This window comes from Balaenoptera acutorostrata, chromosome 2 (genome assembly GCF_949987535.1).
Source record: "Balaenoptera acutorostrata chromosome 2, mBalAcu1.1, whole genome shotgun sequence".
Classification (NCBI taxonomy): domain Eukaryota; kingdom Metazoa; phylum Chordata; class Mammalia; order Artiodactyla; family Balaenopteridae; genus Balaenoptera; species Balaenoptera acutorostrata.
Window position 1 is genome coordinate 76,243,522 of NC_080065.1, and position 21,307 is coordinate 76,264,828.

At 36.4% G+C, this 21,307-nt stretch overlaps 1 protein-coding gene across 1 annotated transcript in view; it reads left to right on the forward strand.

Moving 5' to 3' along the window:
• Nucleotides 1–21,307, forward strand: part of ADGRV1 (adhesion G protein-coupled receptor V1) — a 540,475-nt gene that overhangs the window by 71,530 nt on the left and 447,638 nt on the right. The window contains exons 24-29 of the mRNA XM_057540356.1: nt 2,439–2,619; nt 3,607–3,809; nt 11,308–11,437; nt 14,079–14,159; nt 15,570–15,709; nt 19,185–19,794. Coding sequence (XP_057396339.1) covers nt 2,439–2,619; nt 3,607–3,809; nt 11,308–11,437; nt 14,079–14,159; nt 15,570–15,709; nt 19,185–19,794 — 1,345 coding nt within the window. The remainder of the gene's footprint in view (nt 1–2,438; nt 2,620–3,606; nt 3,810–11,307; nt 11,438–14,078; nt 14,160–15,569; nt 15,710–19,184; nt 19,795–21,307) is intronic.

Here is a 21,307-nt window from a genome sequence, read left to right on the forward strand (position 1 = left end):
CATATATATTTTGGAAGAGCTAAGAGTTAATAAAAGTTTGGTCAGGAAAATAGTCGTGTATGCTCCTGTCAAGATTTATTTAAAATATTTTCCTCTGTCATTTTAAAATTTCTTTAAAAAATAATTGACCTTTAAAGCAACAATAACATTGAATACTGGGGTTGGTTTATAGTGCTGTGCCTGCTGGATCTACACTAGCTTCTCAGTCTTACTAAGCCAGAGACTGGATACTGAGGTATCTGCTGATGCTCTGTGACTATGCTTTCCAGCACAGACAGCAGTCAGGTGACCTCCACTTGGCTATTGCCTTCCAGATGTCTGGGGAGTGCATTTAATTAAATACACTTAAATCACATCTAGAAACCTAGCGGCAAGACAGTCTGGGAAGAGTGTGTGTGTGTGTGTGTGTATGTGTGTGTGTGTGTGTGTGTTTTGCTGCAGTACAGGAATGTATACTGGAAATGTGTTTTTCAAGTGCTTTTAAATGGCCCATTAGTTATGAAATCAATTGAGTAAGTTATGAGGAAGATTTTCAAAAGAGAATAGAAAATAGCAGAGGGTATAACATATAGTAAAGGTAAATACTGTTTTGTGTAATGAGTCACCATGTGAGATACATTTATACCTTGATAGGGTCTTCAGTTTCAAACTCTTCATTTCACTAACTGAATTGAGTGAGTACTTTGGTATGCTTCAATACTTTAAAAATATTAATTGCTTCATTTTTAATGTACATCTTGATGTTTTGGTATTGCTTTTCATAGCAACATTTGTCAGCTTACTTTCTAGGGGCAAGATATTTTAAATCTTCAGACCACTATTGTTCCCTTTAGTTAAAAAATAATGACAAGATTTGGGTAGAAGTGTCATTTTTATACTTTGAGCACATTGGCCATGCCATGTCTTACTTTATTAATTAAAATTTTGATTAAAATGAACATTAAAACCAAATTCAGATTCTGTCTTGGGCCTACATTAAAAAAAAAGTTCTCCAAATGCTTTTAGGCCTAATGACTAGTGTTTTGGAGATTGCATTTGGAGTTACAGTTTGTTTTTAGACTGTTGTCACCCTCCTTTCTGGAAGAAACCAGGAAATCATACATCATTCCTTCCTGTCCCTCACTCCCTGTGCTCAGTCTTTAAGGCCTTGGTCTTCTATTTCCAGAACAAATTAAAATCCATCCATTTTTCCTCATCTCCATTGTCACTGAATTAGTTCAGTACCTCATTAATGCTGGTCAGTCACCTCCTAACTCAGCACCTTGCGTCCTTTTTTGCTCTGTCCACTCTGTTTACACTCTGCCATGGTATTGATTCTAAAATGGAATTCTCATTTTGTCAGTCCCCTGCTTATGATTCTTCCATTTTCCTTTACTCTCTGTGGAGTGAAGTTCATTTTTTTAATGATAGCATGAACTGTCCCTATGATCTTGACTCCTGTTTATCTGTCCAGACTTCTCTCCCACTCTAGCCTTAGTGGTCTAATTGTAGATACCCAGATGTCTTACTCTTTCATGCTGTTGTTCCTTTTACTTGGAATGTCCTTCCTCATTATTACTCATAACTACAACTAATTCATTAAGACTTGCTTCAGACTTGTCTGTTGTAAAACCTTTACCAGATAGAGTTGATTGTTTTGTTCTCAGTTTACTTTGTACATAACTCTATTATGACATTTTTGCATTGCATTTTAAATGTTTTTCCACAGATCTCTCTCCTACAGAAGACTGTGGGTCTCTTAGCGACTGGGGCCATTTCTAGCCCTGGCACATTGCAGATGTCAAAACATGCTTGTTCAGTTAATAAAAGAAGGAGGAATGGTTTTTTTCACTTCAAATTTTGACTTATATATTGTAGAGCATGGCTGAGTTATTGCTACTTCCTTTCCTAATTTTTTTGAGCAGTTTGTGTATGCCAGACTTATAGGGCTCATTGTGGATCTGTTTTCTAGCATTTATTGTGGATCTGTTTTCTAGCATGTGGCTGCTAGGTATGTCAGGCTTTCCTTAGGCCAGAACTAGACATGGATACATTGTCCTTTCCTATTGCCTTACCACATTCTATCAGATAACATGCAGTTCCTTAACCAGGAACTCTATACCCTGAGGTTGGTAATACCACTGTCTTTGGTACAAAGAATATATGATACTATATTGATATATCAATGTATAATATATGGTATGATATTAATACATGACTAGGATATTTTTATACAGAAAGTATTACTCTTCAGCACCCATTATTGATTAAAGAATTAATTTCTCAGATCTCTCTCTCTCTCTGTTTCTCTCTCGCTCTCTATTTTTATGTCTAAGTTTGTGTAGAAATCTGTCATGTTAAAAAGTAACTTTGTTTGGCTGCTTTATTTTCTTCTGATAAGTGGCAAATAATTTCTGCATGCCTCATTGCTTAATGCCTTTGGATTTTTATATTTATAGGTCCTGAATATTTATGTCCTTGATGATGATATTCCGGAGCTTAATGAGTATTTCCGTGTGACATTGGTTTCTGCGGTTCCTGGAGATGGGAAACTAGGTTCAACTCCTACCAGTGGTGCAAGCATAGACCCTGAAAAGGAAACAACAGATATCACCATCAAAGCTAGTGATCATCCATATGGTAACCAAGCCCTTTTGCAAGAATAATCCCCTCTTCTCTGGGTGTACTTGATCTCGCTAAGGGTTTAAGGGACTTCTGCAAATGACTGAAGTAGAACTCCTTCGGAAGCTCTAACTTCCGAGCTCTTGGAACTTCTAAGCTGCCATTTGGAGGGACAGTGCTTGTGAAAAAAATATAAGGATCGATTTCTAAAGTTTAATAATATATTTTGAAAAGTATTTTTAAATGCAGGATTATTTTAAATGAAAAAAGTATTTTAATTCATGGTAATCAAAATTTTTTTAATTTTGAAAATTGTCCTACTGTGATATGTTAACACCTAATTGAAATACTTTGTAATTTATATTTTATTTGACTTCAAGAAGTAGCGTTATCACTGTCTGTTTATATTAGTTTCTTTTTGTCTTATGCTGAAAAGTGATAATTTTCTTAATTGGGAAACTATCATAGACGTCTGTCATAATAAGTTGAGACTGTTTTCTGCATTGAAAAGTAATAGTTCTTTTGTAGGAATAAAGCAAGACCATCCAATAAAAGATCTGTGAAGGAAACCTGGGAAGTTCTTCAACTCTGATTTTCATACTTAATTTTCAAAAAAGCGTGTTGCAAATCCTTTAGGGTGCCATTAATTTTGTTCTGCTATAAATTTAAGGATGAATTCTAGAGAGTCAAATATGAGTAAATGTTTGATAATAATATTTTAAAACTCCATCACTATTCTTTTTATTGATGCTTCCATTAAAAAAAGCTTTCTTTGGGTGGAGACAAGGAAAATTAGCATTTTAATTTTTAACATCCTGAAAACTTACTAACATATTCTGTCAAGAGCATGTTAGTCAAATCTTCACTCAAGTCTTTTCTAAATGAGAGCCCTCTGAATTTTATCCTGGTGATCAAAATAATTGTGTAAGATTGTTTCAAGTGAATAAGAGATTCTTCCACAGATAATTGGGGCAAGAATGCCCTGCTTCTCTTTGTATCTGCCAGGCTTGCTACAGTTCTCCACTGGGCTGCCTCCCCAGCCTGAGGACGCAATGACCCTGCCTGCAAGCAGTGCTCCACACATCACCGTGCAAGAGGAGGATGGAGAAGTTAGGTTGCTGGTCGTCCGTGCTCAAGGGCTCCTGGGGAGGGTTATGGCGGAATATAGAACAGTATCACTGACAGCATTCAGTCCTGAAGACTACCAGGTAAATCACTTAATCCTTTTGAAGCAGTATCTATACTCTTAAAACAGACACGGTCCTCTTGGGGGATTGGAAGGGACTTGGCACTGTACCTGGAACTTACTAAACAAGGAAAAGAAGCATTGATGTCTTTTCAGCCTTTAAATTTCTGTGAATTAAAGTATTTCAGTCCACTGAAGCCTGACAGTTAAATAGCTGTCATATTGATTTCTCTTGTACCTTATATTTGTCATAGGCTTCATTTGTATTATTTATTTTAAGTTATAGGTTTTAATCATATATATTTAAAATTATGTTTCTTACACATTTTAAATCCTCTTGTCTGTGTCCATTGAACAACACCAAAATTGTAAAAATATTATATGTCTATGTCATTTCAATTTTAATTTTTTTTTTCTCCAAATGAGAACCAGTGTGGTACTGGCAAAAAACAAAACAAAACAAAAAAACCTGGAATTTGAAACTGGGCAGAACTGGGTTTAAATTGACCTTCTAAATATGTGGCCTTGGGAGACTCAGTCTTTCCTGACCTCAGTTTCCTTATTTGTAAGGGAGAGATAATATCTGCTGGGCCGGGCCACTCTGAGGATTGATGGCAGCATTTTAAGTGTCACGTATAGTACGTGGAACATATATAGTAACCCTCAATAACTGTTGCCTAGTCTTATTATCACCAATACTCATATTAAGTGAATGCTCATAATTTCTTCTCAGCTATACTTCTCAGGAAGTATTTTATATCTTTCAACATTTGTTTTCCCAAAGAATCTTTTTCTTTAAATTTAATATTAGTTTTCTTGATTTTCCTCTTATTCCTAATAAGACCTGTACAAGGGTGTAGTCTTCAGTAATTTGTACATACTTTTTCTCCCAAACCCCAGAAAACTTGGCTAATTGCATTCAATTAATTTTGGCTGTATTGCAGTTAGCAGAGTTTTCTTTGCTAACTGCAAGAAGATGATTTCTTCTTTCTCAAACGCTTTTATTGGGCAAGTTATATTTCTCTTGCCCTGACATTTATTTTGTCTTTAGTTTGGTATGTAGTATACTTCATAGGGCATCTCAGCTCGGCTTAGTATTGTCTTCTCTGGGTTCTGTTAAAGAAATACTTTAGTCCTTATATTGATGGTCTTTTTAAAGTTTTTTTTAGCTTTATTGAGGTATAATTGACAAATAAAAATTATATATATTTAAGATTTACAACTTGATATTTTGATATACATATACATTGTGAAATGATTACCACAATAAGCTAATTAACATATCCATCACCTCACATAGATATAATTTTCTTTCCCTCCCTTCCTTCTTTCTTTCCTTCCTTCCTTCTTTTCTCTCTTTCTTTCAAGATGCTTAAGATCTACTCTCTTAGCAGATTTCAAGTGTACAGTATAGTATTGCTCCAGAACTTAGCTGGCATAACTGAAACTTTGCATCCTTTGATAACTTCTCCTTATTTTCCCCTTCTTCCAGTTCCTAGCAAGCACCCTTCTTGTCTAGTTTCTGCTTCTATGAGTTTGACTGTTTTAGGTTCCACGTATTAGTGAGATCATGAAGTATTTGTCTTTCTGTGTCTGGCTTATTTTACTTAGCATGGTGTTCTTCAGTTTCATCCCTGTTGTGGCATATGACAGGATTTCCTTTTTTTTTTTTTTAAGGCTGAATAATATTCTGTTCTATCTACTATCTAATTTTTTTTTTTTTCAAACATCTTTATTGAAGTATAATTGCCTTACAATAGTGTGTTAGCATCTGCTTTATAACAAAGTGAATCTGTTATACATATACAATATGTTCCCATTTCTCTTCCCTCTTGCATCTCCCTACTATCTAATTTTCTTCATTCATCTGCTGAAAGACATTTAGGTTGTTTTCATATCTTGGCTACTGTGAATAATGCTTCAGTGAACATGGGAATGCAGATATCTCGTCAACATAGTGAATTCATTTCCTTTGGATATATATCCAGGAGTGGAATTACTAGTTCATATGACGGTTCTATTATTAAGTTTTTGTGGACCCTCCATGCCGTTTTCTATAATTGCTATATGAATTTGCATTCCTACCAACAGTGTACAAGCATTTCTTTTTCTCCACATCCTTTCCAATACTTGTCATCTCTTGTCTTTTTAACAGTATCCATTCTAACAGGTGTGAGGTGATATCTCATTGTGCTTTTGATTTGCATTTCCATGATGATTAGTGATGATTTGCACCTTTTCATATAGCTGTAGCCCATTTGTACGTCTCCTTTTGAGAAATGTCTATTCAGGTCCTTTATTCATTAAAAAAATTAAAAAAAAATTTATACAATTTTTAAAGGTTATGTTCCATTTACAGTTATTATAAAATATTGGCTATATTCTACATGTTATACAGTACATCCTTGAGCCTATCTTACACCCCATAGTACCTCCCACTCCCTCAGCCCTACATTGCCTCGCTACCCCACTGGTAACCATACTTTGTTCTCTATATCTGTGAGTCTGCTTTCTTTTTCTTATATTCACTAGTTTGTTGTATTGTTTAGATTCCACACATAGGTAATATCATACAGTGTTTGTCCTTCTCTGTCTGACTTATTTCACTTAGCATAATGCCCTGTAAGTCCATCCATGTTGCTACAGATGGCAAAATTTCATCCTTTTAATGGCTGAGTAATATTCCATTGTGTGTGTATATGTATGTATATATATATATATATATATATATATCCATATCTTTATCCATTCATCTGTTGATGGACACTTAGGTTGCTTTCATATCTTGGCAATTGTAAATAATGCTGCTATGAACATTGGGTTGTGTGTTTCTTTTCAAATTAGTGTTTTGGGTTTTTTTTGGATATATATACTCAAGAATGGAATTGCTAGGTCATATGGTCGTTATATTTTTAGTTTTTAGAGAAACCTCCATACTGCTTTCCACTGTGGCTGCACCAATTTACATTCCCACCAACAGTGTATGAGGATTCCCTTTTCTCCACATCCTTGCCAACATTTGTTATTTGTGCTCTTTTTGATGATAGCCATTCTGACAGGTGTGAGACGATATCTCATTGTGGTTTTGATTTGCATTTCCCTGATGATTAGCTATGTTGAGCATCTTTTCATGTGCCTGTTGTCCATCTACATTTCCTCTTTGGAGAAATGTCTATTCAGTTCTTCTGCCCATTTTTTATTTGGGTTTTTTTTTTATGTTGAGTTGTATGAACTGTTTATATATGTTGGATATTAATCCCTTGTTGGTCATATCATTTGCCAATATTTTCTCCCATTCAGTAGGTTGTCTTTACATTCTGTCGATGGTTTCCTTTGCTGTGCAAAATCTTTGAAGTTTAGTTAGGTCCCATTTGTTTACTTTTGCTTCCATTGGTCTGTGTGTCTGTTTTTGTGCCAGTACCATACTGTTTTGATTACTGTAGCTTTGTAGTGTAGTATGAAGTCAGGGAGTTTGATTGCTCCAGCTCTGTCCTCAAGATTGTTTTGGCTATTCAGAGTCTTTTGTGTTTCATACAAATTTTAAAATTATTTGTTCTAGTTCTGTGAAAAATGACATTAAGGGATTTCCCTGGCAGTCCAGTGGTTAAAACTTCACCTTCCAATGCAGGGGGTGCAGGTTGATCCCTGGTTGGGGAGCTAAGATCCCACATGCCTCGTGGCCAAAAAACCAAAACATAAAACAGAAGCAATATTGTAACAAATTCAATAAAGACTCTAAAAAAGTGGTCCACATCAAAAAAACTTTAAAAAAATGACATTAATATTTTGATAGGGATTGCATTGAATCTGTAGATTGCCTTGGGTAGTATAGTCATTTCAGCAATACTGATTCTTCCAATTTAAGAACACGGTATATCTTTCCATCTATTTGTGTCATCTTCAGTTTCTTTCATCATCATTGTATAGTTTTCGGAGTACAAGTCTTTTACTTCCTTAGGTAGGTTTAGTCCTAGGTATTTTATTCTTTTTGACGCGATTGTAAATGTGACTGTTTCCTTAATTTCTCTGATACTTTGTTGTTAGTGTATAGAAATGCAACAGATTTCTGTATATTAATTTTGTATCCTGCAACTTTACCAGATTCATTGGTGAGCTCTAGTTGTTTTCTGGTGGTCTCTTTAGGATTTTCTATGTATAGTATCATGTTGTCTGCAAACAGTTACAGTTTTACTTTTTCCTTTCCAATTTGGATTCCTTTTATTTTTTTTCTTGTCTGACTGCTGTGTCTAGGACTTCCAATACTATGTTGAATTAAAGTGGCGAGAGTGGGTATCCTTGTCTTGTTCCTGATCTTAGAAGAAATGCTTTCAGCTTTTCACAATTGAATATGTTGTTAGCTGTGGGTTTGTCATATATGGCCATCCCCAATCTCCAGTTGGATTATCATTTTCTTTAATAACTAAAACAAAATGAAACAAACAAAAATCTATGTATGTATCCTTCATGACTATCAGAAAGCTAATACCCTTGGAGATGTTTCTGAGAATTTTCAGGCCATGGGTTGCAGAATGGATGTTGTGTTAGCAGGTATGAAAACAACATGAATCTCATTGTACACCTCCATTAGAGCTCTTGTGACCAGGTGCATTGTCAATGAGCAGTAATATTTTGAAAGGAATATTTTTTTCTGAGAAGTAGGTCTCTACAGTAGGCTTAAATATTTAGTGAACCATGTTGTCAACAGATGTGCTGTCATCTAGGCTTTGTTGTTCCACTTACAGAGCACAGGTATAGTAGATTTAGCATAATTCTTAAGGGCCCTAGGATTTTCGGAATGGTAAATGAGCATTGGCTTCAACGTAAAGTCACCAGCTGCATTAGCCCCTGATAAGAAAGTTAGCCTGTCTTTTGAGGCTTTGAATCCTGCCATTGAATTCTCCTGTCTAGTTATGAAAGTCCTAGATGGCGTTTTCTTCCAGTATAACACTGTTTTAACTACATTGAAAATCTCTTGTTTAGTGCAGCCACCTTCATTCATTATCTTAGTTAGATCTCCTGGATAACTTGCTGAAGCTTCTACATCAGCACTTGCTGTTTCACCTTGTACTTCTGTGTTATAGAGATGGCATCTTCCCATCAACCTTATGAACTAACCTCTCCTAGCTTCAAACTTTTCTTCTGCAGCTTCCTTACCTCTCTCAGCCTTTATGGAACTGAAGAGAGTTAGGGCCTTGCTGTGGATTAGGCTTTGGCTTAAGGGAATGTTGTGGCTGGTTTGATTTTCTATATAACTACTAAAACTTTCTCCATATCATCAATAAGGCTGTTTTGTTTTCTTATCGTTCATGAGTTCACTGGAGTAGCACTTTTAATTTCCTTCAAGAACTTTTCCATTGCATTTAAAACTTAGCTAACTGTTTGGCTCAAGAGGTGTAGGTTTTGGCCTGTCTTGGCTTTTTTTTTTTTTTTTTTAAACTTTTGGGTTTATTTATTTACTTATTTATTTTATTTATGGCTGTGTTGGGTCTTCGTTTCTGTGCGAGGGCTTTCTCTAGTTGCGGCAAGTGGGTGCCACTCTTCATCGCGGTGCGCGGGCCTCTCATTATCGCGGCCTCTCTTGTTGCAGAGCTCAGGCTCCAGACGCGCAGGCTCAGTAATTGTGGCTCACGGGCCTAGTTGCTCCGCGGCATGTGGGATCTTCCCAGACCAGGGCTCGAACCCGTGTCCCCTGCATTGGCAGGCAGATTCTCAACCACTGCGCCACCAGGGAAGCCCCCTGTCTTGGCTTTTGATATGCCTTTCTCACTAAGCTTAATAATTATTTCTAGCTTTTGATTTAAAGTGAGAGACATGTGACTCTTCCTTTCACTTGAACACTTAGAGGTCATTGTAGGCTTACTGATCAGCCTAATTTCAATATTGTTGTATCTAAGGGAATAGGAGGCCCCAGAAGAGGGAGAGAGATGGGGGAATGGCTAGTCAGTGGAGCAGTCAGAGCACACACAATTATTAAATTAGCTGTCTTATATGGGTGTAGTTCCCTGTGCCCCAAAACAATTACAATAGTAACATCAAAGATCACTGATCACAGATCACCGTTTACAAATATAACAATAATGAAAAAGTTTGAAGTATTGTGAGAATTACCAAAATGTGACACAGAGACAAGAAGTAAGGGAATGCTATTGGAAAACATGGAACCAATAAACTTGCTCTACGCAGGGTCGCTAAAACCTTTAATTTGTAAAAAATACAATATCTGCAAGGTGCAGTAAGGCGAAGTGCAATGAAATAAGTTATGCCTGTAGAAATTTGGAAGTTGGGAACATATACATGACATTAAAAGCCTAGAATATGGTAGCCTTTTCTAGAGATAGGGTCTAGAGGGAATCTGATGAAAAATAGTTTTTCCAGGTCCTAGGAGAATGTTAAAATTGGCAAAGAACACAAAGATGAGCTAAAAAGGTAGGAAAAATAGGAAATGTGGTATCACGGAATACCAGAGAGAGAGGGAGTGACCAATTGTGTAAGATATTGCTAAGGTCAAATAATATGGTTTCCTAAGACAGTCAAATGTTATTTCTGCTGTTAAGATTTGTAGAATTACTCCTTTGATGACTGCACTCTAGGCAAGGTTAATTACTTTCTTTTCTTGAGCTGCTATATGTCTTTTATAGCAGTTGTTTTCTATCCTATGCTTAATACTCCTTAGGGAATGTTTTCGTGGAGATACAGATATGATTTGGCTGTTTTTGAATCCCAAGCATCTAAAATGGTGCAACGCACATGCTGTGTGTTTGAAAATATTGAAAATAATTAGTAAGTGAGTGATTAAGTGCATTGGTACTTGGGTTCCTCAGTTTAGCTTTAGGATCATTAATTGCTCCGCAGGATGAAATATAGTTGTCCACAAAAGCTAACCCTAGAAAAAATTTAAGCATCTTTAAAATTTATTGTCATGACTTGAGGGGAAAATGCTTATATTAGATAGTGGGAGAAAAAGGGCCTTAAGACTTTAAATAACTACTTTTCTAGTAGCTATGAACTTTTCTGATGGGAGATCTGTATTGCGAATTGCAATTGTGATATAATCAAGGAAAGATTAATGCCCAGTGGATTGATATTTATTATTGCTAGGGGAAATTTTTGGAATGAAAATACCATTATTATTATGCAGTGAATATTTAAATTACTCAATGACATAAACCGAATAGTTCTCAATATACTTAATCAAAAGAATTCCATGCATCTCATTGACTTAATTCTTTAGGAATTTGTGGATGTCACCTATTCAGATTTCTCATTTGCCTTAAAAATTTTTTTTGATGAATAGGAAAATAAGAGAGATCAAAATCCATCTGCTTTATTTAGTTTGAGGATATTTGTTTAGAATTTATATTGAACACTATTCATATCCACTTAAATGTTTTCAATTTTATATTTTACTTAATCTGTTTCAGTATTTATAACAATTTGGGATATAGTGAACATTCTCATTTTACACATTCACGTACAGAATAATTATAATCTAATGGATAAATCTTTTATTTATATTTCAGAGTGTTGCTGGTACCTTAGAATTTCAACCAGGAGAAAGATTTAAGTACATTTCTGTTAACATCACTGATAATTCTATTCCTGAATTGGAAAAATCCTTTAAAGTTGAGTTGTTAAACTTGGAGGGAGGAGGTAAGACTCAAAAATGTCAAATATTTACTTGTACACTCACCATAGTGGTAGTAGATTCTATTAAGGAAATAGGTTCTTTTGAATTAACCTATTGTGCTGGTTTTCCCCCTTTCATTACCCATTGGTCTTTTCCTAAAGTAGATGTGCTTTTACAATGAAATAATTTAATTATACTGAATCACCAAATTATAGCTATCATTCAGAGTAGGTGCCCCTAAAATCACCTCTCTACCTTCTTCCTTATTTCAGTTTTCACAGTAGCTCCTTTAGAGCCACCTCCAGCTGTAGAACAGGTCAAAGTTAATCTCTTTAGATAATCCATTATGAGGTGATTATCAATAAAACAGGTTAACAATACCTTACTCTCAATTCTGTAATGCCGAAAACTCTGATTATCACAGATTTTTGGAGTCAAAAATCCATTTTGTGGCAAAACTCATCTGTATTGAAGACAGGCTACTTATAATCTTTATTTATCCCACTTAGATTAACTACATATGTTTCTTTGCAGAAGTATCACTGTGTTTGATTATCAGGTGCTACTGGGGGTGTTACAGTATACATGAGATGTGTACCATATTACCTTTATAAATGTAAGAATTTGGGAGTTGGTATGGTATTCATCAGGTCAGTCTCTTCCATTACAAAACTGGTATTATTAGCTTACTATTATTTTTATGTTTTGATGAAGAAAGTCATAGTACTGAGTAAGCCATCCAAAGGGAGAAATTGGGTAAGACAGAAATACTAAGATTGTCTTTTAGTATGCAGTGAGACTTTGGGGTAAGTATGACAAAATTTTCCCATGTTTCCCTTCCTTGTTTTCCCAAAGCCCAGGTGGCAGCAAAGGAGGACAAGCCAGGGAAATGATTAAACAGCGCCACAGCTTGGTTGACTACATAAAACAGTGAAAGTATGCTGGACATCCTGCTGGGCTGGTGTCATGTAACAATACCAGCTTTGCTTGTCTTCTAGAGACAAGTCCTTTCATTTCCAAATCATTATTTTCATGAAACGACTTCATTAATCAGAGGTCACTATAAAGTATTTGAAGAGTTGTTCTTTGTATTACTTATAGCTAAAAATACTTGTGTAATAGAGAAACTGTTAGTGAGCATTACCTAATATTGATTAATAAGGAGCATCAAATATTCTTCAGAAATGATATTTGTGATCACAGTGATACTTGTGATTTTATATAGAAACTTCCTCCTGTATCTCTAGAATATGCATCGTTATGTATTATTCGGGCATGAGTACTCATTTGAAAACCAATCTTGCTCCTTAAGTGGGCAATACTGGCAGAGAATCTGATCCTCCCCGCCCCCTTTGAGTGCGCATTGGAGGCAGAGGAATCTAGACGCTGGCCTCCATTCCTCGAGTCGTAGCTGGGAGTGCCTAAGAGGTGAAATAGCTCGTAGAGCTAAATTCTTTTGAGGATCAAAGGAGAAACCCTTATTCCTCACTGTTTTGCCTATAAGACTAATTCTACATATGATAGCCACCTGAGTAGATGTTTTATGCTAGCCAGGGTACATTGGTGTCAAATTTCACCCCTCTTCCTCACAACTTGCGGTTAATATGGAAGCCAAGCCATGCACTGGATAGTCCCTGAAATCCATTTTGCCTCTTATGTCTCTAAGATCATTTCAGGTTTTGAGTGCCATAAATTCTCATATATATCCCAGTCCTTTGGAGGGGAAGCACAGAAGAGCAGGGCAGATCTTAGACTGGCATGTCAATCAAGGATACTGGTAGAAGCACATAGGTGTGGATGTGGTCTTGCTACTCTTACTCCTTTTCCACTGCTGCCATCGCTGCCCTTCCTGTCTTCTTTGTTTGCAAATATTTGGCAAAATAATGGTTGGCTTGTGAGTGTAGTGGAAGTAAAGTTAGAATCACTTTCTCTATTATAGTCTTTATATATTGCCAGGGTACTTCATTTTCTACAATATTATTTATTTGATCTTTACAGTAGTTCTGTAAAAGGCAGCAGGCACCTTTCATAGGTGAGAAAAAGTGAGGTACCAAGAGGTTTAGTGACTTGCTGAATGTTTTACAACTGCTGTCTCTCACAGCCAGGGCTGAAGCTGAGGTTTTTAGGCTGCTTGTCTAGGGTTCTTTGAGAAAGATCAGTGGCAAAAGGGTGATCAAGCCTGAGAATGGTACATATGGTGGGAATTTAAGTGTGTGGTTGAAGGGAAATGTTAGATGCCTTTCCCTAATTTTGAATTGGTGGTTGTAAGCGGTAAGGTGACTGTCAAAGGTATGTAGGACTAAGTGTAAGCTGATACGTGCACGCAGATGTTTAAAAAATATTTAAAATGTTAAAAACAATTTACACTGTTGTAAAGTGAAAATTTAAAAATAAAACTAGTTAAATTGGCAGAAATGGGGCATGCCAATTACAGCCTACATGGAATATGTCCTGAAGCGATGAATGAAAGTTTTATATATTGGTAGCTTGACTAATGTTATACTATTACCACCTAATCTGTTTGTTGTTTTTTTTTTTTTGAAGAATGCATGTCTAATATTACTGTATTTTCCTCTTTGCTGGATATGTTTTAAGAGCTCTCAATTTTCTCATTGTGTCAACGTGTGTTGCGTGGGTTGTGTCTCTGTGTTTCTCCTTGTGAAGTGACTGAACTCTTTAGGGTTGATGGCAGTGGTAGTGGTGATGGGGACATGGAATTCTTCCTTCCAGCTTTTCACAAACGTGGTAAGCAGCTGTTCCAAGGCCCTTTACTATTCTACATTTTAACTTTTCTTTTTAGAGACAAGAAAATTAACCATTTATTGATACCTACTACATGCAGGTCCTTTATGTATTTCGTCTCATTAACCAGCACAACTTTATGAAGTATTATTTGTTCCGTATTATTGTCAGCCAGCTAGAAAGTGATCAAATCACAATCAGGTCCTGTCTGCCTCCAAAGCCCAGACTCTCCTCCTCTCTGTGTGAACCTAATGCAGTTTCCTGATTCTAATTGTAACAGAAATTTTGCTTGGTATCATTTACAAAAGTGATTATTGAAAAAGATTTTACATCGCTTTGAGTACCTGAAAAAGAGATAAATAGAACATTTATACTTTCATGTAGAATGTATCACACTGATTTTCTTTACGAAAACAAATGGGTCTTTATATGTAACTTTTAATCAGAACAAATGGGAAAGAGAAATTAAGAAGAAAACAAATGGGGAGAATAAGTTGCCAGTTAATGGACGGGAATATTGAAAAGAGGATGCCTTTTGAATTATATTCGTATACAAACATGATTCAGCTTTTTACCTCAAATATTTTTCATATTAAGGGAGAATACATAGAATACTTGTTTTCTTTAGGGAGCACTCTTACTAACCCTCAAAAGGATTCCTGTTGAGGAATCCTCAGAACATTCCTTTTTCACCATGTCAGGTTTTATATTTTAGTTTCAGAACTCAGGTTCCCACCCCTCTCATTCCTGACTTCCATCAATGCCTCATGTAACTTCTGTATTTAATTACTCTCCTAATTTAGGCATTGTTTATTTTGTCATTCGAATCCATTAATACAACATAAATGTTGAACATACTTCTTAGGAAAAAATTAAATACTTCTTTAGATCTTGGCATCTTTTTAGTTATAGGACTGGATGAGAACAGGAGAGGTAGATCTATAATATCATAATATGATGAAAATATGCCTAGAATTAATGCACATTTGGAAACCAAGAATCTGTGCAGTCAGATTGATGAAAATCCTAGGGAAACTACTGTTTCATAAGGGTAAGAATCATTTTGGCTCACGTTCTTCTGAGGTTAACAAAGGTCATGGGAGACTTTCCTTACATGCTCCATGTTAAAGAATGTTCTCTTTCATAGAGAAGAAAAAGAAAAACAAGTTTTCCTTATTCATCTTCAAGTGCTTATGCAGCACTTGTATATCACGTTAGTGCCCAGACAGAAGAAGGTCATAAAAGCATGAATATGTGTGGCAGCCATTTGTGTGTGCCTTTCTTTCTAAAGCAAATTAGAACACGCTCAGTGAATGGTACATCTCTTTTCAAAAAGTTGTTCCTTGCTTTTCCCTTTGGTTTGTAAATTACTGATTAACATTTTCTTCTGTTTGTTGGAACTTATCCATGCAGCCAGTCTAGGAGCGGCTTCCCAAATTCTAGTGACAATTGCAGCCTCTGACCATGCTCACGGTGTATTTGAATTTAGCCCTGAGTCACTCTTTGTCAGTGGAACTGAACCAGAAGATGGGTACAGCACTGTTATGTTAAAGGTGAGTACGTTTTTCTCCATTCCTAGACATTGCTTTTAACACTGTTTTATTGTATTATTAAGGTGTACTTTATGTTCATTTTTTTCTATTTAAGTGGAGGGGAATGAGTCTAGAGGCACAGACAATTCAAACTGCTAATTAAACAGTGATTTGGCATTTGTCTTTGTATTTCACTTTGCATACAAATTCATCTCATGACTCTGAGGATTCCTGACTCTTTAAGGAATACAGTGGATCTGTACTACATAAATTTTTATATTGATTCACATAGGCTGTGGTCACAAACATCTCCAAAATCTCATTGGCTTACTACAACAAAGATTTATTTTTCACTCATGGTTTATGTCCATCTGAGGTGGGCTGTCATCAGTGACTTAGGACTGAGGATTGTAGAGGCTATATCTCAACAGGTGCTTCTCTCTCCACGGAGTGGGGAAATGTGAATGTGAGGAACTGCACACTGGCTTTTCAGCTTCTTCCTGGAAGTGATTCACAGCATTTCCACTTAACTTCTTTGGTTAAAGCAAGTGCAAGTCACATGACAACGCTAATGTAACCAGGTAGAGAAGTGCAATCCTGGCTTGTATCTCTCCCAGAAGGAAAGAAAATCCAAAACATTTGTGAACAGCAATAATAACAACTCTATGTGTGTGTGTGTGTGTGTGTGTGTGTATGTGTATGTCTGTATGTCTGTGTGTGTCTACTCTGCATTCATCCAGTAGGAATTAAGTAGGATTCTATGGTTAAATAACTTAGAGGAGCTAGAAACTTGCTCAGCTTTCTCAGATTTTATACAAGTGATATGAAGGATCACTCAAAATATATCCTTTTTGTATTCTCATGGCAGATCTTCAGTAAACTGTTGTGGAGTAAATTAAACAACTTCAGAAGGGATAACTAATTTATTTTATTATTATTATTTTTTTGGCTGCTTTGGGTCTTTGTTGCTGTGCACAGGCTTCTCATTGCGGTGGCTTCTCTTGTTGTGGAGCACGAGCTCTAGGCGTGCGGGCTCAGTAGTTGCAGCATGTGGGCCCTAGAGCGCGTGGGCTTCAGTAGTTGTGGCGCATGGGCTCAGTAGTTGCGGTGAGCAGGCTCTAGGGTGCGTGGGCTTCAGTAGTTGTGTGCTCGGGCTCAGTAGTTGTGGCTCATGAGCTTAGTTGCTCCACAGCATGTGGGGTTGAGTGGGGGTTACTTTTCGTTGCGGTGCGCGGGCTTCTCATTGCAGTGGCTTCTCTTGTTGCAGAGCATGGGCTCTAGGCAAGCAGGCTCAGTAGCTGCAGCATGCGGGCCCTAGAGCACATGGGCTTCAGTTGTGGCATGCAGGCGCTGTAGTTGTGGCTCATTGGCTTAGTTGCTCCATGGCACATGGGATCTTCCCGGACCAGGGATTGAACCCGTGTCCCCTGCATTGGCAGGCAGATTCTTAACCACTGTGCCACCAGAGAAATCCCGATAACTAATTATTGGATTGGCCAAAAAGTTCCTTCGGTCTTAAAGTAAAAATAAAAGACACATTTTTCATTTTCACCCAGAACTTTATTGAACAACGTATTCACCCTTCTGTTCCACTACCTTCCGCCATTTTTCAGGCAACGTCATAATTCCATCTTCCCAAAACTTTTTATCTTTTTGAGCAAAGAACTATTCCAGGTGTCTTTTACAGTCTTCCAGGGAATTGAAATTTTTTCCATTAAGAGCATTTTGTAAAGACTGAAATAAATGGAAATCCGAAGGTGCAGTGTCTGGTGAATATGGCAGATGAATCAGAACTTCCCAGCCAAGCTGTAACAGTTTTTGCCTGGTCATCAAAGAAACACATGGTCTTGTGTTATCCTAGTGGAAGATTTTGTGTTCTCTGTTGACTAATTCTGGATGCTTTTCGTCGAATGCTGCTTTCAGTTGGTCTAGTTGGGAGCAGCACTTGTTGGAATTAATCATTTGGTTTTCCGGAAGGAGCTCATAATAGAGGACTCCCTTCCAATCCCACCATATACACAACATCACCTTCTTTGGATGAAGACCAGCCTTTGGTGTGGTTGGTGGTGGTTCATTTCACTTGCCCCACGATCTCTTCCATTCCACATTATTGTACAGTATCCACTTTTCATCGTCCATCACAATTTGTTTTAAAAACGGAACATTTTCATTACATTTCAGTAGAGAATCGCATGCGAAAGTGCAGTCAAGAAGGTTTTTTTCTCTTAACTTATGTGGAACCCAAACATCAAAGCGGTTAACATAACCAGGCTGCTGCAGATGATTTTCAGTGCTTGATTTGGATATTATGAGTATGTCGGCTATCTCCCACGTGGTATAATGTTGATTGTTCTCAAGTAATGTTTTTATTTGATCGCTGTCAATTTTAACTGGTCTACCCAACCGTGGAGTATCGTTCAGCGAGAAATCTCCAACATGAAACTTCACAAACCACTTTTGACATGTTCAATCAGTCACAGCACCTTCTCCATACACTGCACAAATCTTTTTTTTGCTTTTCAGTTGTGTTTTTACCTATCTTGAGATAATACAGCTATATGCTGAAAATGTTGCTTTTTTCTTCCATCTTTAATATTAAAATGGCTACACAAAAATTCACCAATTTTGTTAAGTTTTCTTTTTTTTAATGCACGCTGATATGATAGCCGTCACAATACAATCTAACAAAATTGTTTCTAATGAAGTTAAAGACAACTAAGCACTACTAGAGCCATCTTACGGAAAAAACCAAATGAACTCTTTGGCCAACCCAATACTAAAGAAAGAAAAAAAAAAAGGATTAAGGGAAAGCATCAAGTTTTATAAATTCCTGTCTCTAACTTTATTTTGAGCCAGCATTCATATTTTAAGTATAAATAAAAATTACTTTTAGTTGGGACTTAACTTGAAGTGATTTTTTTAGGCTTTTTATTCTTTTTCACATTACTGTTGACAAAATATTTCTTGCTTTTTAAATGTGTTTTATATAACCTTGGGTTATGTACTTTCTTGGTGAATTTTTGTTTTTTATATTATATTGAACATACAATTAAATATAATTTTATAAAATGAGTTTTACGGCTAACTTTTCAGAAAAATTATCAGTCATCTATTCCTTACAATAAAGTATATACCTTCTTTGCAGGAAATGTAAACATTTTCATGAATATACTTAAATATAAGACACTATTAATTGCATTTGCTTTATTACTAATATATGTTATAGTTGCAGAAGTGATACAGCTATAGTTTAGTTAGAAGCTAAAAATGTTGAGTCAGTCTGTCGTTTCATGCAACAATCACGTTTTAAGTGGGACTCCCTGAAGGTCTTCAAATATGGGTAGTACATTGCCTTCAAGAATTTTATATTCTTGAGAACAGCTTATATAAAATAAAATAAAAAATTAATGTCCCTTTATCATTCTGTATTTATAGACCTCTAAGTCAATGGTTTTAATTCCTCTTTTAATACATTTTAATATTAAATATTTTAAAGATTATGAGAAGTCATGGGACTCTGTCTCGAGTGACTTTGCTTTGGAGCATAGACTCTGATCCTGATGGCGATCTGGCCTTCACCTCTGGCAACGTCACATTTGAGATTGGACAGAAGAGTGCCAACATCACAGTGGACATACTGCCTGATGAAGATCCAGAATTGGATAAGGCATTCTCTGTGTCTATCCTCAGTGTCTCCAGTGGCTCTTTGGGAGTTCATACTAATGCCACATTAATAGTTTTGGCTAGTGATGATCCTTATGGGGTCTTCATCTTTTCTGAGAAAAATAGACCTATTAAAGTGGAGGAAGCCACCCAGAACATCACGTTGTCAATAATAAGGTTAAAAGGCCTCCTGGGAAGAGTCAAAGTCACATATGCAACACTGGATGATATGGAAAAACTGCCTTATTTTCCACCTAATTTAGCCAGAGCAACTCAAGGAAAAGACTATATTCCAGCTTCTGGATTCGCTCTTTTCAGAGCCAATCAGAGTGAGGCAACAATAACTATTTCAATTTTGGATGATGATGAACCAGAAAGGTCGGAGTCTTTGTTTATTGAACTGCTCAACTCTACTTTAATAGAGAAAGTACAGAATCGCCCAAGTAAGTAACCATTAGTGTGTTGTTATTATTATTAGAGGTAAGAATCCTGAAACAAATTAAAAATTTGGTATAGTAGAAAATTCTATAAAAATAATAAGTTCTAACTTTGAAAGCATCTTCTTACAAAAGTTTATCGATAAGGCAAATGGAAGTGGGACACTTGAAAACATGAAATCATGTTTTAAAAGCCTGTTACATTCCCAGACTAAATTTTTAGAAGTGTCTGTGTAATCCAGTGTAACTGATCTCTAGTACTATTGTACTTGATGTTGTATCTTCCAAAACATTCTGGAATCAATCTGGGGATTCCAAGGACAGTCCTAGTAGCAAGATCCTGAGTCTCTTTCACCTTGATCCACTCTGGAAGATTCCTTAAACAACAGAGTCTCTTTGTATTAGTGAGGAGCATGAGTGAGGATCTGGCAACTGCATGAGGGAAGTGGGGGGACAGGGCTATGTAGTAGTAAGAAATCCTGGAAATTTTGTGGGTCACCGTGAGAGCTGAGAAGAAGGCAGTGGTAGTGGTTGGGGATAAGAATGAGGAATGCAGAGTGACCCGTGTTGGGCAGAGGATCTGGCGCAGCGGCTTCTATTGGAACACAGCAGCCTCTACCCCTGGGGTTGTGGCTCAGTAGCTTTGTAGAGAGAGGGGGGCTACTAGTTGAGAGCAGGGCCTGAGCTTGGGGAGCTAAAGGTAGTTATTGCACTATAGCTTGTTCATTAGTCATATCTCTCTGTGAAGACGTATAACTTTAGAAAGGGGGTTTTAAATAAAGAGAAGAATCTAGATTTCCTGGAACAAGACAACAAGGAAAGGAAGAATGGTGATATTAATTTAATATCAGTTTTAGGATAATATTTGTAAATATTTATAAATGTAATACAGTAAATAAATCTGTATCTAACAGTATAATAAAACCTTCTTAAGGAAATTGGAATTAAATAGTCCAAAGAGTAAAATTTAAGATCTGCATGTTGACTGTGTTCTGCCATATAAATTAAGGTTTCTTACAAGTAAATTTCTTCACCTTACTGATATACTGTATAGTGAGCACCATTCTTGCCCACAGTGTAATTGTAGTCCAGGGTTATAGAAGGAAATTTACTTTCTAGGACAACTGCTAGCATTAAATTTTCAGGTTACAGTCAAGGTTAAAATTCTCACACAATAACCCATCCCTTTTTTTCTTAGCAAGATTTAGCATCAGTTGTAATAGCAAATACATTGAAAAAAACCCCAATAATTAGTCTTGTTAAGTAAGATTTATAAAATATAGCCCTGTTTTCAAGGAACTCACAGTTTATTGAGTGAGCTAGAAATAAAACCGGGAGGGAGGATCGCATATAGCAGTGGCTAGGAGCGATGGTTGCTGGTGCAGATAACTTAGGTTCAAGTGTATAGTAATAAATTGTTGCCCATAAACTTTTAAAGCCCCAGTTTCCTAATCTACAATACAGAATTATTATAGGGCTTAAATATCATAATATATGTGAAAATGAATACAGTGTCTGG